Source organism: Ruditapes philippinarum, unplaced genomic scaffold, assembly GCF_026571515.1.
Source record: "Ruditapes philippinarum isolate M1 unplaced genomic scaffold, ASM2657151v2 ctg16_1_1_1_1, whole genome shotgun sequence".
In the NCBI taxonomy this organism is placed as follows: domain Eukaryota; kingdom Metazoa; phylum Mollusca; class Bivalvia; order Venerida; family Veneridae; genus Ruditapes; species Ruditapes philippinarum.
In genome coordinates, this window is record NW_026867154.1 from 231,815 (window position 1) to 248,718 (window position 16,904).

General features: G+C 33.5%; 2 protein-coding genes across 2 annotated transcripts in view; one reads left to right on the forward strand and one right to left on the reverse strand.

Moving 5' to 3' along the window:
- Positions 1-16,904, reverse strand: part of LOC132735048 (autophagy-related protein 2 homolog B-like) — a 97,813-nt gene that overhangs the window by 22,713 nt on the left and 58,196 nt on the right. Inside the window, exons 13-17 of the mRNA XM_060721944.1 lie at positions 5,715-5,828; positions 3,277-3,447; positions 2,692-2,792; positions 1,165-1,334; positions 22-296 (exon numbers count right to left, since the gene is read on the reverse strand). Coding sequence (XP_060577927.1) covers positions 22-296; positions 1,165-1,334; positions 2,692-2,792; positions 3,277-3,447; positions 5,715-5,828 — 831 coding nt within the window. The remainder of the gene's footprint in view (positions 1-21; positions 297-1,164; positions 1,335-2,691; positions 2,793-3,276; positions 3,448-5,714; positions 5,829-16,904) is intronic.
- Positions 11,393-14,895, forward strand: LOC132735049 (leucine-rich repeat neuronal protein 1-like). The gene is made up of 2 exons (XM_060721945.1): positions 11,393-11,522; positions 11,707-14,895. Exon 2 carries the CDS (start codon positions 11,726-11,728, stop codon positions 14,693-14,695), a length of 2,970 nt encoding a protein of 989 aa, XP_060577928.1. The 5' UTR covers positions 11,393-11,522; positions 11,707-11,725; the 3' UTR covers positions 14,696-14,895.

The window sequence follows — 16,904 nt, forward strand, 5'->3', positions numbered from 1 at the left end:
CAGATCAATTAATGATAGGACCTGTTCTGTTTTTTCCATTGACTCCTGTTGATCGGTGTCATGCATGTTACGCCGTGATGAGAACGGGGAAGGTTCACTCCTGGCAAACTGGCATGCTCCGTTCAGGGAGTCTAGTGGTATTGTATCATCCATGTAGATCTCCTCCTCTAGCACTGATGTTGTAGTGTTACAGAACTTGACAGTGATTGTAGGATTGTTAAACCCATCCTCTCCACCTTCCCCACTTACATGAGCAAAATGTTGACACTCATCTGTACCAGTTTGTTTGTAATAACCTACAGTTCATCATATACTAGTATTATATAAGGTGTGTAATATATAGTTATACATTGATATCATCAAATGTTCTTATTGCAATAATAATAGGAAATTAGTCAGTATCCTTTGTAATTATGTAAAAACAGTTTACAACAGATAACACTTAACAATAATTGTACAATTGTACAATAATAATGTTATTTATCTAATCATAAACACAAATTTAGAGGTTAATAAACTAGTTAACCACAAATGTAACTATTTCTATTGCCTTTCATGACAAATTAACATGTTCTGAACCAATTTTATTTATACCTACAGTAAACCAAACATGGTAACAATAAATATTTCCTGGTGCAGCACATCCATACAGAAATGTTAATTAGTTTAGGCTAAAATAGATTTTTTAATACAAATGTATGTACAGTTTGTGTAGGAAGCTAAAAGAATACTGAAACACTCTTGTATCTATTCCTGGAACCAATCAGTACTTAGCAATGAGTGTAAAGTTTCTTACCCACAGACACAATACGGCTTGCCCCTGACAAGATTTGAACCAATCCAGCTTGCAATCTTAGATTACAAGTATGATGTGTTAACCACTTTGCTGCCATTCTGACTTTGTTTTAGGCAAGTCATTTTGGATAAGAAACATAAGATTACTTAGACAAGCAATCTTAAATTTACATTTAAGTTTAAACTCATCAACACTTTGCTCAACTTTAATTTGTTTTGAAATAAGGGGCACATAAGGGGCATATAGAACGATATCTAACAGCATGAATAAACTTATTAAAACTACAAGGCACGTAAACATTAATAAATCCTTGTATATCATTACAACATAAAAGATTAAGTTAATTATCAGTTAATGTTCACATTTACCATGGATATCTGAGGCTGAGATTTGAACTTGCTCCAAGGGTTGACTGGTAACAAAAGCTGTTCTTACTACAGCAGTCTCTAGATCTACAACTAAAATATCATCTCTAAGGTTACGCTGATACCAAGACTTGTCTACATGAGGTTCTTGACGAAGATCTGGGATAGGAAACCTGAAATATAGAACAGGACAAGACTTTATGTGGTACTTGATCAATTGAAAATAAAGATGTCAGTCTTAGAAATAGCTCTTTTTTTTCATTGCTTCTACAATTCATTTTTGCAATTTATATATCAAAACTCATTTAGATCAAAACAACTTATTTAAGTTGAGTCCCATTTAAGTTGAAGTCAACCCTATTCCATGAAGTACATGTATTTTAATTGGTACAGTGCAAAAGTTCACCCCTTAAAAAAAATCCATCAAATTTTGAAAAAGAAAACTTGCAAAAACAATCTTAACTGGTGGAGCAATGTTGTTCTAAATAAAGGAAAGTCCTGGAAACCAAATTACCCCTTTGTCGCTTTGGAGTTAAGCTTCTATTGCAACCTACTCAGCTACTACTTAGCCGGTGATGTCCTGACTAAAGCTGAGGAGTTGCCTTACAGAGGAGGCAGAGACAAGCCTTACTGTCTAAGGTTACTGTACATTTTTGTTCTAATTTGCAGCTGTACAGTGACCTACTTGATTGAGAATTCCTATCTTTGGCTAATATCAGTGGAACATTCATGGAGGTAAATTATCGCCACTTTTTGCATAAAAATTAACCCTTTAACCTTTTACCCCCATGAGCATATTGCGAAAAATGGCGTTTTCATTGAAAAGCCTCCTGTAACAAGTTAAAACTGCTATGAAACTTTGAAAAATGCTTCAATACTGATGAAACTTGGCACAAATGTTGACTAGACCATAGCCTCTGTAACAGCATGCTCAATCGTAAATTTCCTGTTACCACGGCAATGGGGGGACGTCTTAAAATTGCCAAAAATCACTATTTTGCATTGTTTTTTTCCATCAAAACTGATTTCAAAGAGCTGCAACTTCTCAATGAATTGAGATAGAGTAAAAGGCTTTTCAGCGTTGGTTACTAGTTACCCTAAGATCGACCTGAGGCCATTTTTAGCCTGTCACACGTCCAAAATTTTCTTGGCGATGAGGGGGACTGCCTTCCCCCTTCAAACCCCCCAAACAGAAGGGGGCACATCCCCCTTCTGGCAACCCCCTGATGTAACATTTGAATGGGGGACGGCGCTGAAAATGTGGTCACTTTTTTTAACAACATTTCTCAAACGAAAAACAGTGTTTGGGGCCTAAATAGGACGTTTTTTCACTGTTTGAGGCCTCAAAAAAAGGGGGCGGGGGGGAAAAGCCGTTGAAACATGCTTATATAAGGAAAAAGGTTAAGGGCATGACTGGTGACATGTCCCAGGTCCGTACTCAAGAGGGAAAGCTGCATTTTGTGCCTTAATGGGTGGATGGACCCTCATTAAACGTAGACTACAGAACAGTACAGATTTTAAAGTATTTACCTTATGTTGATCTTGGCAAGAGAGCTGGTTACCTCTATGATAAACCTCTGATCCTCAGTAGCACTTCCTTCATCTAGAGTCTGGGTTAAACTATAATCAGTCTAAAATAAAGAAATAGTAAAGACAATAAAATTGCCAATTGACAAATATTCAACACAATAAATATATGGACACAAAGTAAGTTTTGTGAAATAAACTTTTAACAAACCTTGATGAACTTCTTATATTGGATCATTTCCAGTTTATAATGTGAAGCTATATTGAATATTAAAGAAACTATTACTATGATAATTATTGTATATGGGTAAATCAAATTATTCGTAGTGATAATTCATTCTTGTTCACCCCTCCAGTATAATATCCCAGCCAACTTTGACATTATTTTTTCAGGTATCGATACAGAGTTTATTCTATCTTAACTTCCTTCAACAGCATGATATGTTTAACAAGTCAAGACTCTTATAGACAATATTGAGTTGATAATGACATTACTTACCCCTAAAAATGATATTTAATTCAATATTTTCATTGCATTATACATACTTAAAGGTATGGATTTAAGTAAATATTGTACATTTTACTTACCCCTACAGTATGATATAACGAAGCTCCAGCTAAGGGAGAATCTGTCACTATTTTTTCAGGGGTGATTATTGTGTTGATTCTATCTACTAGTGTAACATCAAGCTCTATCTGTACCTGACCCAATGTCACACTTATATCTGTCTCTGGCATGTACCCGGGCCGAGAAGATCGCTGTATTAATAAAGAAAGTTTTTTCGTATTATTCAAAGTTTACTAAAAATCTACATATTGTAGATGCTCAATTGTCAATAATACAAGCAGAATATGTAAGCTCTAAATCATGTTGTTTCATACAAAAAGATTTTAAAATTTGTGTATTGAATCAATGCAAACTTTATTAAGTGACCCTCATGAACTGAAGGGACCAAATTTGACACTAGGTACATGATAAATGTCACTTTTGAAGACGGCTACAAAATATACATATACCACATATCAAATATCTAAGCTCTTGCCATTTCTATTTTCTGAGAGAAGATATCAATGATTTCACTTTCTAGGTGTATATTTAGTTTATTTACAGAAATTATTGATACTGATGTATGATGTATACCACACATTGGCTGACATAACATGAAAGTAAGATGATCACAAAAGTCCTCCTCTGAACATTTTAGGGTTCAGATGAGCTAAAATGTAGAATGTTACATTGTACTATGATACTAAAATCACCAACAAATTAGGATAGCTCTCCCTGTTGCATTAATGTATCAATACTTAAATAATTAAATTCTATGATATATTTTTTTGTTCACATGGTACTTTTAATGACTACATATATTTGAATGCAACATGAAATACTCATTTTCTCTATACTATTATGCATATTCCTTAAATAGCATCTGATTCATTTTTTATTCAAAACATCATGTTTTTTATTAATTTTTCACTAAAACATAATTATTATATCATGATATTAAATCACAGTGTCAATATCATGCTTATTATCAATTGATGAATCATGTATCATCGGCATTCTATTGGATAAAGTAAACATTAGGCATGGTCTTATATAGAAAATAAACTTAAAACAGTCATATTTGTATCACTTGTCATTTATTTTCACCATGTGACACAATAATTATTGAAACATTTTCTTTTTACCAATGATTGTAAAACATATATCCTGAATTTCTCATTTACATGTATGTATATTTAATGATGTCTATATTATGGAATTTCCCCTTAAAATAATGATATCGCCTGATATAAGAATGTTTCATGCACTAAAGCAAACTATTTTGAAAAACATTTGAATCTAGAACTCTATAAAATAAATAATACATGTACATGCAAATACATAACCCCTGAATCTGGTGAATAAATCATTACTGGGTAAGTAACAATTTCTTCAGGTTTATTTATACATATATTTTTTCCCCCACCAAGTTTATTTAAAACTAGAGAGTCAGTGATATTACACTGATCATAATTTAATCATTATAAATAATAGTATGTTTCCATATGTTATTGTTATTTATGTTGTTTGAATGTGAATATGGCTGCATTAGAACTACAGTAAACTCTGCTTTCAACAATATTCGGGAAACCGCAAAATTTATATTGCTCTATCCAACATATGGCAATATCCGAAAAGGCAGCCACATACGTTTTTGTAAACCTATCATTAATATATGTTAAACAATATAAAGCTAAATCCCTCATTTCCCTCAGTGGCAGTGTGGCCAAGTGGTTAACACATCAGACTAGTAATCTAAGGATTGCTGACCTCGTGGGTTCAAACCCTGTCAGGGGCAAGCTGTTGTTTCCTTGTGGTATATATTAACACCATTTACTGAAAAATGTCAGCAAGTTTCCATTGCATGCGTTTTTGTATCAAAGTTGTCAGATTTTTAAACTTTTCAAGTGCAATGAAATGTCCTGAATGTCATACACAATATCTATGATTGTGAGATATCATGTTGTTTAATTTACATACATGTAGTAAGCTGTATATTGTAATTACTGGACCACTAGATGGAACAATGAAAGATATATATCACTGTAAGTGATGTCTAAGTTTTCTGAGGATCAAAAATATCGCAAAAATTTGATTTCTTCGTATAACAGCTTCACTGAATAATGACCGCAAATTTCTATTGCTATATGTCGAACATCTTTTAAGCGATGTCATAGTAAGTGGTGATTACTGTATTTCCTCATACTAACCATTTACAACCAATACATTGATTTCTTTTGTATAAAGAACACATTTGTGATGAGTTGAACACTAGCTGCAATAGGTAGACTTGTGTTCCCAGTATAGAGCCAGGCCAGCTTTCACATCCATAAAATCTGACCAGGCTTTATACTGCTGACTACACAATTTTAATATTTTACTACTGAACTTAATGGGTGAAAGGAGTTAAACTACTAATACGCAGATCAAAATCCATATATACACATTAACAATTATTAAGTGTCTTTCTGAAACGAACCTTATTTCTTGAGACAGTTTTAACTTGCATGTTAAAGGAGGGACTGCCTCCCTGCATACTGCTATACATGGGTACCTTCTTAACTTCTGAACCATCTCGGAAAAATGTCAAAATCTGAAAATAAACAATAAATGGTAAATTGATTAAAAAAATTTCTCCTGTTTCTGAAGCCTGAGAGAAGCACAGAAAAATTACAGTGTGTAGCAATGAAGATGTTAGATATATAACTGCAATCTAATACAAAGTGAACAAACCATGGACATATAAATCTAAAAGCAATTCAATAACATGACAAATTATTATAAACAAAAGATAATGAATACCTCTACATGATGTAAGAGGGTGATAAATTATAGAACTGAAATAATTAGCCAATGGCATCTTATCTAACAATATGTAGGAACTTCTGCTTCAGGATTATGATGAATACTGGTAAAATTATTTATCAATATAATGTTGACAATTTCATAGATTATTAACTCCTATTCATTATATAACAGTATACCAACTTTCCCAGTTACAACCCAACAGAAAGAAATTCTGTATCATTCACAAGTGTGATGCAGGGCAACATTGATGGTTATGGTTGAATATATAGTTTAAATTTGTGGGAGGTATTTAATAAAAGCGAGATGATAAAAAATATATTAATTTGGTGTATAAAGAGGTCATCTTATCTAAGCAAATACAAATAATATTATAATTATCAGAACAATATATTCTTCGTTCACATTTTGCTACCTATATAGCAAATTAGTTCACATTCAGTGCTTTCTTCATGTAATACACATATCCATCATTACAACATTATAAACTTTGAGAGAAAATATTATTTATTTGCCTTAAATGTATCTATATGTTAAAGGCACTCCACTGAGGTATTTTAACATGATCAGGGACTGAAAATATTTTTTCCAGATAAATGTACCATTTGATGTAGGTTTAGACCACTAATCTTTGTGCAAAATTTCAGATCATTCACGCACTTTGTTTTTCCTGAATAATTATTCAAATTGTAAAAAAATGACCCAAATTGAAAGGCGTTTAAATGCTTTTCACTCAAATCGGGCTAAGAAAATCATTAACATACGATGTTCAATTTATTTCATAGAATATTTCTTAACTATCTTTGCATATATTTCTGTTTAAACTGCCCCAGCTCATTTATGTAAGAAATTCAAATGTTATGTTTTTAGGCTTTTAAACCTTAGTGGAGTCCCTATAAGTTATTGCTGTGTTTTTTTGTCTCTCAGAAACAACTAATTGACTATCACAAGAACCATTAAAATGATTTAAATTAATCTTATTACAGTTACAATGCTTTCACAATGACAATGGTATGATTCATATCACTTTAAAACAATGTTATAATAATATCAAATTTACAAGGACTAGTTTCAGTATTGACTGTATAGCCTTTGATTATGAAACCAAATGAGCCGCGTCAAGACAAAACCAACATAGTGCGTTTGCGACCAGCATGGATCCAGACCAGCCTGCGCATCCGCGCAGTCTGATTAGGATCCATGGTGTTTGCTTACAGACCCTATAACAAGTAAAGAAACTGATAGCGAATAGCATGGATCCTGATCAGACTGCGCGGAGGCTCAGGCTGGTCTGGATCTATGCTGGTCGCAAAGCCATTATGTTGGTTTTGTCATGACACGGCTCGAATTATAATTTATATTTAGGTCACCAATCATGACATTATGACCAGAAACACAGCTATTTCATCATCTTACTTATCATAAAACAATAAACATGGCTCTATATGTTTTTTCTTGCCACAATGTATCATACTCCTTATTGTGTGAATAATTAATAAAAAAAACCCAAAAAACAACAAATAACAAAGAGAGTAGGTTATCCTGGAAAATCAAAAATAAAGCACGAACATGAAATTATAATACATTAGTTGATTGTATCAAAAGAGAAACATAGCCATTCACATGTCATGAAGATTCAAGTGTTTGTTGTTGACCAGTACAATCCAATTTATCAAATATTTTACACATCCTTTATCCTCTGATATAAATCTGAGGAAAAGGCAAACCTACAATGAGGGCACTTAAAAAAGTTTTTAGACCTCACTTTGGAATACATTTTTACTTCTTCTTTCGGTGAGAACTTTTTAAAGTGTCCTTGTACTTATTGTCTGAGGTTAAGCCTTTATACATTGTAAATGTTTGCTAAGAGCAACAGTAGCATTAAAACCTCCAGTACACAAACCATGTAATTATTCTTAGAATTGTAGACTTTACTTGAAATATTCATTATTTACTTAGACATGATAAATCACATTTAAAAATAACTGAAACCCATGAAAATTGTCTGTACTGAGGAATATCATTGTCCTTCTTCAAATTTAATTTGAAACAAGACTTTTTATAACTTTTAGTTAAAGCAACAATAATGTTGGTTCCGTACTATCAAAAGGCATTTGTGTATATGAGCTACGTCACAACAAAACCAACATAATGCGTTTGCCACTAGCATAGGTCCAGACCAGCCTGCGCAGTCTGATCAGGATCCATGCTGTTCGCTTACAAGCCCTATAACAAGTAGGGAAACTGATAGCGAACAGCATGGATCATGATCAGACTGTACGGATGCGCAGGCTGGTCTGAATCCATGCTGGTCGCAAACGCACTATGTTGGTTTTGTCCTGACGCGGCTCATATATATCTTACATGACTTTACACTGACGTCTTATAATTAATGTTTTGATGGAATAAACTATATACAAGTTCAATAGTTAATCAGAGCAAGTGAATACCACAAAATTAGCTTATTAATTTTCATTTGATCGGGTATTTAGTACATATAATGATCATGTTGTGAATTCCCAGCCTAATTGTGTAAGAAAGACCTCAAAGCACGAGTGGACACCCGAGTATTGTCCCAATGTAATCTAGCTTTTTAGCTCTCTCACAGGAAAGAATATAAAGTCCCTTGCAAGATTGAACCTGCATTTCAATGTTGGACAACATTTAATTCAACATGTTATTATAGACTTTTATGTTGTTTTTCTTGGTTGGGTTTTATGCTGCACCAACTGCTGCATTTTTGGTCATAAAAATTATGGTGACTTTCCAGCTTTACTGGTAGAGGAAGACCTCAGGTGCCCTTCTGTGCAATATTTCAGTCACTAACAGGCATCTGAGTATAACCACCAACATTTTGTAAGCTATTGGATAGCTTCCTGACATAAAAAAATGGGTCAAAGACAGAAAAGGCCGGGTTGCATAGGTACACAAAATATCATGAGGCTGTGAATGGTTACTTAAATTTTCTACCACTGACCATTGATGTTGAAAATTTAACTAAGTCAGTAAACCGGAAGTGGATGAGCAACAGACCTGAAATGGAATCCCACAATATTGGACCACATGTAAATGCTGTGAACCACATATCAAGAGGTTGTGGTAAGTAGTTGCTGAGAAAACTGTTACGAAAATTTCTTACTATTGATCATTAATTATGTCAAAAATTTAACTAACTTGGCAAACAGGAAGTGGATGAGCTACAGACATAAAATCAAATCCCACAGTATGGGACCCTGTGTTAATGCTGTATACCAATATCATAAGGCTGTGATAAGTAGTTGCTGAGTAAACTGTTACGAAAATTTCCTACCATTGACCATTAATGTTTAAAATTTAACTAACTTGGCAAACAGGAAGTGGATGAGCGACAGACCTGAAATCAAATCCCACGGTATGGGACCATGTGTTGATGCTGTATACCAAATATCAGAAGGCTGTGATAAGTAGTTGCTGAGTAAACTGTTACGAAAATTTCCTACCATTGACCATTAATGTTTAAAATTTAACTAAGTTGGCAAACAGGAAGTGGATGAGCGACAGACCTGAAATCAAATCCCACGGTATGGGACCATGTGTTGATGCTGTTTACCAAATATCAAAAGGCTGTGATAAATAGTTGCTGAGAAAACTGTTACGAAAATTTTCTACCATTGACCATTTATGTCGAAAATTTAACTAAGTCGGCAAACAGGAAGTGAATGAGCGACAGACCTGAAATCAAATTCCACATTATGGGATCACATGTTAATGCTGTATGCCAAATATCAAGAGGCTGTGATAAGTAGCTGCTGAGAAAACTGTTAAGAAAATTTCCTACCATTGACCATTAATGTCGAAAATTTAACTAAGTCGGCAAACAGGAAGTGGATGAGAGACAGACCTGAAATTGAATCCCACATTATGGGACCACATGTTAATGCTGTATGCCAAATATCAAGAGGCTGTGATAAGTAGCTGCTGAGAAAACTGTTACGAAAGTTTTTTCCCCACCAGCCCGTCCGCCCGCCTGCCGCCCAACATTCACCATACTATAACCTGGGTTTGCACCTGTGCAACCAGGCCAAAAATCCAGCTTCTGTCAGGATACAAACACACAGCATTGCGGGTCAAGTGGTATGAAGTAAACAACCTTAATCACTCTGTCACGGACACCCTTTATTTAATAGACTTGATGACAGTTTTTCAACAGTTATGTTCTGGAACACAAACTAATAGTAAATTATGTAATTAATATGCTGGATTACTGTTATGATCACAACTGAGGGAGTTTTTGTCTGGAAATATGTTTGGGATAAACTACATACCCAACTGACCCTTAACCTACTGAATTTGTGTAATGGATTTGCCCTGCTTTGATTTGGAACAGTCCATTCAAAGTTTAAGGGATTTCAATACATATATTACAATATAAAACTGAGCTAACATCAGTACAGAAGCTGGCCTGTCTACAATAAATGAGATAACCTCTTGGAGCATCCATCCATTGATCTTGATAACAGTATTTTATGTGAAGGTTCTTGAGTGGTGAAGTGAACTCCAAGTTACATATTTCTATGTCAGAATGACATCAATGACATATTTAACCCCATTTTAAGTTTAAGTTCAAACATATCATACTGTGGGAACTACTAGGCCCTTCACTTTATGTAGGCAGGCAAAAGGGAAATCAATCTTTGATTTAAGTCAACTTTATTGATACTGACTGTGTCAAAGTTAAGCCAATGACTGGAATGTAATCATGACAATCTTAGGATTGAAACTGATCATTAATTAAGGCTAAGAAATATATCCAAATGGTTCAACTCCCACAAGTGGCAGAATCAGTTTAAAGTAATTTCTAATTCTGTATAAATCAGAACAAAGTAAGTGTACACCTCTATATAGATAAACTGTTTTTGCCAAATGAAAAGTGTACCCTGTCTATAAAAAAAGTTGTACATGTTGTAATTCCTTGCAAACAAATGTTATTTTACATATAAGTCTATATGTACATTTCAAACTTTAAATATAAACTTACTTAACCCTAAAAAGGGAAAAACCAGAAATTTGTATGTTCAAAAAATTCAAATGTATCCATCAATGTGAACAATTATATTTAAAAAAACTCCCTTTACAGTATTGAAATATTAGTCATTTCTCTGGAAATCAAAACAAAAATTTATTCATATGTTATAAACATAATAAAGCGTAATAATTACGCAGAACCCATTATTTGATGTTGCCTACTTTATTGAGTGACAATAGATAAACATCATCCACACGTCAATCAACGGAAACAAATAGATCCTGTACTATCTATAGAGTGTTATAAGTGTACAACATCCGTCCATTTACTTATCCTTAAAACTTTAAAACAATATATAATTTCATTAATCATAGATTTACCCAGTACACATTCTGAGTAATGTTAGTAAACAAGACACTGTAACTTGCAATCAGTTTTTAAGGAGAACACAGAGGAATTACTTACATATGATATAAGGTAATTTTATAATTTGTTTATTAACTATTAAAATAATTGAGAGAAAAAAACAACAAACAAGATAGCTTTGTATTAAATATTTTAACACCATTAGCTGACATATTATTTTTATTATTATTCTGATTATTGACAGAAACAGAAAGACAATACATTTGATTAATTGTTTCCTTTTTCTTTATTGTAGAATATTTCAAGGGGGGAAAATGCCAGGAAAGCTACATCTTGTGCTGGTGTTTGTACTGTACATACCAGAAGTTTACTGTGCTACAAAACTGATACACCAATCTAACACTGAAGACAATTCTTCAACAGTACACAGCATAAAACATTATGATAGATACATCCCCAAGATAAATAGTGATGCTAAAATGATGTTTGAAAATAGAATTGCTGAATTAAATAAGATACAGTTACATTTGTTTGACCGAATAAAGCGAAGAGTAAAACGACCAAAGAGTCTTTCCAGCAATGAGTATCTTCCACTACAAAACAAATTAACAGAATGTGCTGTTGACACAAGGATATGTGACTGCTACAGAGATGTTAAGACAAACCAATCAAATATCAACTGCCGTTATAAGAATCTCTACAACATACCAGAGTTTAAATCTGTTGATACCATTTATCATAAAATCACATTCAGTGCCAACAACTATATAAAAAGCCTTCCTACTGGAGCGTTTAGGAATCTAAAAGTTGAACAAATAGACCTTCTTAACAACAAGTTAGCACAAGTACAATCAGGAGCATTTCAAGGCTTAGAACCTTACCTGTATGAACTACTAATTGAGGGGAATGGAGTACCTGGAGTTGAAATTCCTTTTCCAGTTATGTCAGTCCTAAGAAAACTGCGTCGACTCAAAGTTAAAAATTTCAAACAAGACAGCATATCAAGCTCAAACTATTTTCCATACTTTCCAGACCTTGAAGCTCTAGAGTTTGATTCTATACCTCTGGAAAGTATTGATAATCTGGCATTTTTTAAAAAACTAACAAAGCTTCAACTCCTTAACTTTCAATATGCAGAGTTTGTACAAATTCCAGTGGTAAGCTTAAGCTATTTGGAAAGCCTAAATAATCTTTATATTAGGTTCACTAAAATAAACACAGTCCTCTCAAAGTCATTTGAGAAACTTACGAACTTGCTTGATCTGGATTTATCCTTCAATCAGATAGAGACTTTGGAAAGTGATGCTTTTCTTGGAGTTGCCAATCATCTAACACATTTAGATCTAGGTTCTAATAAACTTCAGCCACACTCTTTGGTGGCATTGTCAAGAAAACAATGGACAAATCTCAAGCATCTGACACTATCCTACAATGATGGCCTCACATATATGCCAGCAAATGTCTTCAAAAACATGCCAAACCTAGAAGAATTGTTTCTTGTTAACCTGAACTTGGTGCATATATCTAGAGATTTATTTACTGGCTTAGACAACTTGTTAAGTCTTGACCTTGGTTGGAACAACATAGAATCAATACAAGATGGAGCATTTCTAAACATGAACAAGCTTTTTGAGTTAAAACTAGAGTACCAATTTAACTCTGCACCAGTTCCTAAAACATTACAATTAAACCCTGGTGCATTTAAGGGATTAGAAACAAGTCTTATCTACTTGTTTCTTGAAGGAACTACCTTGGGTTCATACCAATTATGGACAACTCTTAGGCTCTTTAAAGAATTACAACAATTGGCAATGAGTGAAACTAAAGTTAGTGAAATACCATACTATGCTTTCCGGGAAAATAAAAAACTTACTAGAATTGAGCTGAATAAAAATGGTATCAAGTACTTAAATCAAGCAACATTTAAAGGACTTGAATATTCACTTAAAGATGTATCACTCAATGATAATAACCTAGAAACAATCAGTGACTGTGTGTTTCAGAATTTCCAGAAACTTGACTACATTCATCTTATGCGGAACCCTCTAATGTGTGACTGCAGATTAAAATGGCTGCACAACTTTGTCCTTGAAAAGAACAAAACTGTACCAACATTTTCACTAAATGACTTTATCTGTAAGCAACCTCAGAATTATGCAAATATGCCCCTGTACAAAATCCCAATTAATGAGCTAATATGCACAAAGAACAACCCAGAGAGATGCATAGATGATGAATTGACTAGTAGTCCAGTAAAAACTGTTACAACAGCTACTAGGTCAACTACAAAAAGCACTACACAAAGTTCTACTGACAACTGGCTACAGTTGTCTATAGAAGGGAGAACAAGCAGTTCATTTACCATAGCATGGCGTGTTTCTGATCAAACTACAATCACTGGATTCCAACTAGAGCATCAGCTAACAACATTTCCAGAATCAAGCAAAACACTAAAGATACACAAGGATGAGAGAGTCTACACAATTCATGACCTCATTCAAGGTAATCTCTACCAAATTTGTGTTACGGCAGAACTGACAGACACCAAAGATAAGTCTGTTAAAGATTGTAAAGTAGCACAAACAATTGGAAAAAGCTCATATACAGATAAACAAAGTAGTAGTGATTCAAGAAACATAATTATTGGTGCCATTATAGCAACAGTTGCTGTTGTTGTTCTTGTGGCTGTTGGTGTATGTGCTGTTGTTAAATACAAGGTCCAAAGACTGAAGGAACTCCGGTTTGCTTTAAACTCTCCAATACAGAGAAATCCATACACAGAGGATGGCATGAATGTATGTGTTGTGCCAAATGAATACACTGAAATAGATGTTGCAAGATTAGCAAATAAATACAAAATAAAATGTCCAAAAGACATACAAAGACAATTTGGAATAGATAATACATGTTACAAAAATGGTGAAGAGATAAGTCCTTATAATACATACCAAAGAATTGGGAAAGGCAAGAGAAAAAATCCTTATGAAAATGACGACGAGGAAGATGTAGTCATCCTTAACACAGAAAGTGATCAAGTTCACTTCAAAACTGACCTAGAAGAAAGGCATTCTGCACCTTCAAGATTAGATGCAGGAGACCTTAAGAACCATTATGACAGAAATTCCCGACCACTTCCAGCAACACCGGCTGACCAAAGTAACCAAAAGAGAAGCTCAACATTAAAACCAGTGAAGAAAGTAAAACCTGTCAAAAAACAGGTACTTGTTGCCAAAGCATCAGTGTACAACAACAAGGATGAAATTGATAAACAAAATGAGGATTAGATATTAAATATCTATGGAAACACAAACATAAAATAAACTGAGCATGGCACTCAATGTTTGTACTATTTCTCAATTTTTAAGCACCTCATGTGCATAAAGGCAGTGTGCAATAATGTATATAACATAAATATATAACTACTCAATATTGTATTTATTTCAATTACCAGTATGTGTGTTATTAAAATATATTATAATAGTTATATCATTTTTTTTTGTTATTTAAATACATTTAAATAGAAGATGTTTGTTTTCATTGCAAAATTTAAAAAAAAGTCACAGAGTGAACCCCAGGTGTAATATTTCCATGAGTGAAATTATAAAACCTGATGTTTAGAGGTAAAAATAATTAGATCTTTCATGCAAAATAAACAAAGTTTTATTTCCCTTTTAAAAGTTTTGAATGACACAGTCAGCAACTGACTATATCAAAGAATGATCAATACATAACACTATAAATTTATATCTGCGTAACATGGCTTCAGATACTGCAGTTAACATGTTTGATTTTTATGCCAATTTTAACACATTTTTAGTCACATCTTGGCATTGGATCCACATATCTGGCTTTTCTGGATAACTAACCAGTAATTAACAATCAACCCACTACTAGTCACACATGATTCCTAAATCAGTGGTGAGAGACTATTGACCATTAGACTCAATGTCCGAGATCAAATGTTGCAGAGAAATTTCATATCACCATTGACAATATAAAGCTACATGTATAATGATTGTGGAAATCATTTACTCATATAACTAGAAATGTGTCATCATGCCACAGATGCCCCCGCATGCAGCTAAAATTTCAGATGTTATAATATTCAGTTCCAAATTTGTTTGCACAAATTATTTTTTTCATTTTAAGTTCAAAGCCCTTAAAACTTTTCAATGTTAACACAAACCATTACCATACAATGTTCAAGGCACTGAAATTATTCAGTCTTAACCTTTTGAAAATAGCATATTTCATATTTGTTGCCAAAATAATGGCTACATACATTTCAACAAAAGTATGAGTGCTGAAACTGAAAGTTCAAAATTTTTCCAACATTCAAGAAAGATAAGTTTGTTCAAAATCATTGAACCACGACCAAATTCAAACTTAAACTGCTTATTCCTAAGATGTATCTATATCATTTTCAAAGTGAAAGGGACATAACTCTGCCAAAAAATTATAAAACCATGACCAAATTCCAACTTGACCTGCCCATTCCTTTGACATATCCATATGTCAAATTTGAGTTGAATATGTAACACTGTTGGGTAGATAATGAACAGAAACTGTAAATTTCATATTAGTTTCAAAGTGAAAGGGGTTTTATCCTGCCAAAAATCATTGAACCATGACCATCGAACTTGGTCTGGGCATTCCAAAAACATATCCATATGTCAAATTTGAGTTGAATGTGTTGTACAGGTGGGGAGATAATAAACAGAAACTGAAAATTTTATATTATTTTTAAAGTGAAAGGTGCATAACTCTGCCAAAAATCATTGAACCATGACCAAATTTGAACTTGACCTGCGCATTCCTTTGACATATCCATATGTCAAGTTTGAGTTGAATGTGTTGTACCGTTGGGGAGATAATGAACGGAAACTGAAAATTTCATATTATTTTCAAAGTGAAAGGGGCATAACTCTGCCAAAAATCATCGAACCATGACCAAATTCGAACTTGACCTGTATTTTCTCATGTCATATCCATATGTCAAATTTGAGTTGAATGTGTGCAACCGTTACTAAGATAATGAACGGAAAATGATGATGACGGAATGACAGAATGACGGAACAGGGTAACACTATATGCCCCGGCCATTACATGGCGGGGGCATAGAAATAAAGTGTGATGTAAATAACATGTATTGTTAAACAAAGAGATGTTCATGAAAGAATTCAGAATCAAAATTTAGCAGCCAATGCAGATTTGCAAGCCATCCTCATTTATAATGACATAAATGGTTAAACAGTGTCAATGTCAGTATTCATTAAGTTTTTTTTCTTTTCTTTTTTTGGTATAAAATCACTTAAACTCAATAAGGCGATATCATTTCACATTAACTCATTAAGACACTCACAGTATAATTTTACTTAGACTCATGAAGACAATAATTATAATATCAAATATATCAACAGACACTTCAAATTTAATACAAAACATATCCAATTGTATACAGGACTGGTGTGTGGAAAGTGGTGAGGGAACATT

What these genes read in the sequence shown, in the direction of transcription:
- LOC132735049 (XM_060721945.1), top strand. Translation starts at nt 11,726, where the DNA reads ATGCCAGGAAAGCTACATCTTGTGCTGGTGTTTGTACTGTACATACCA.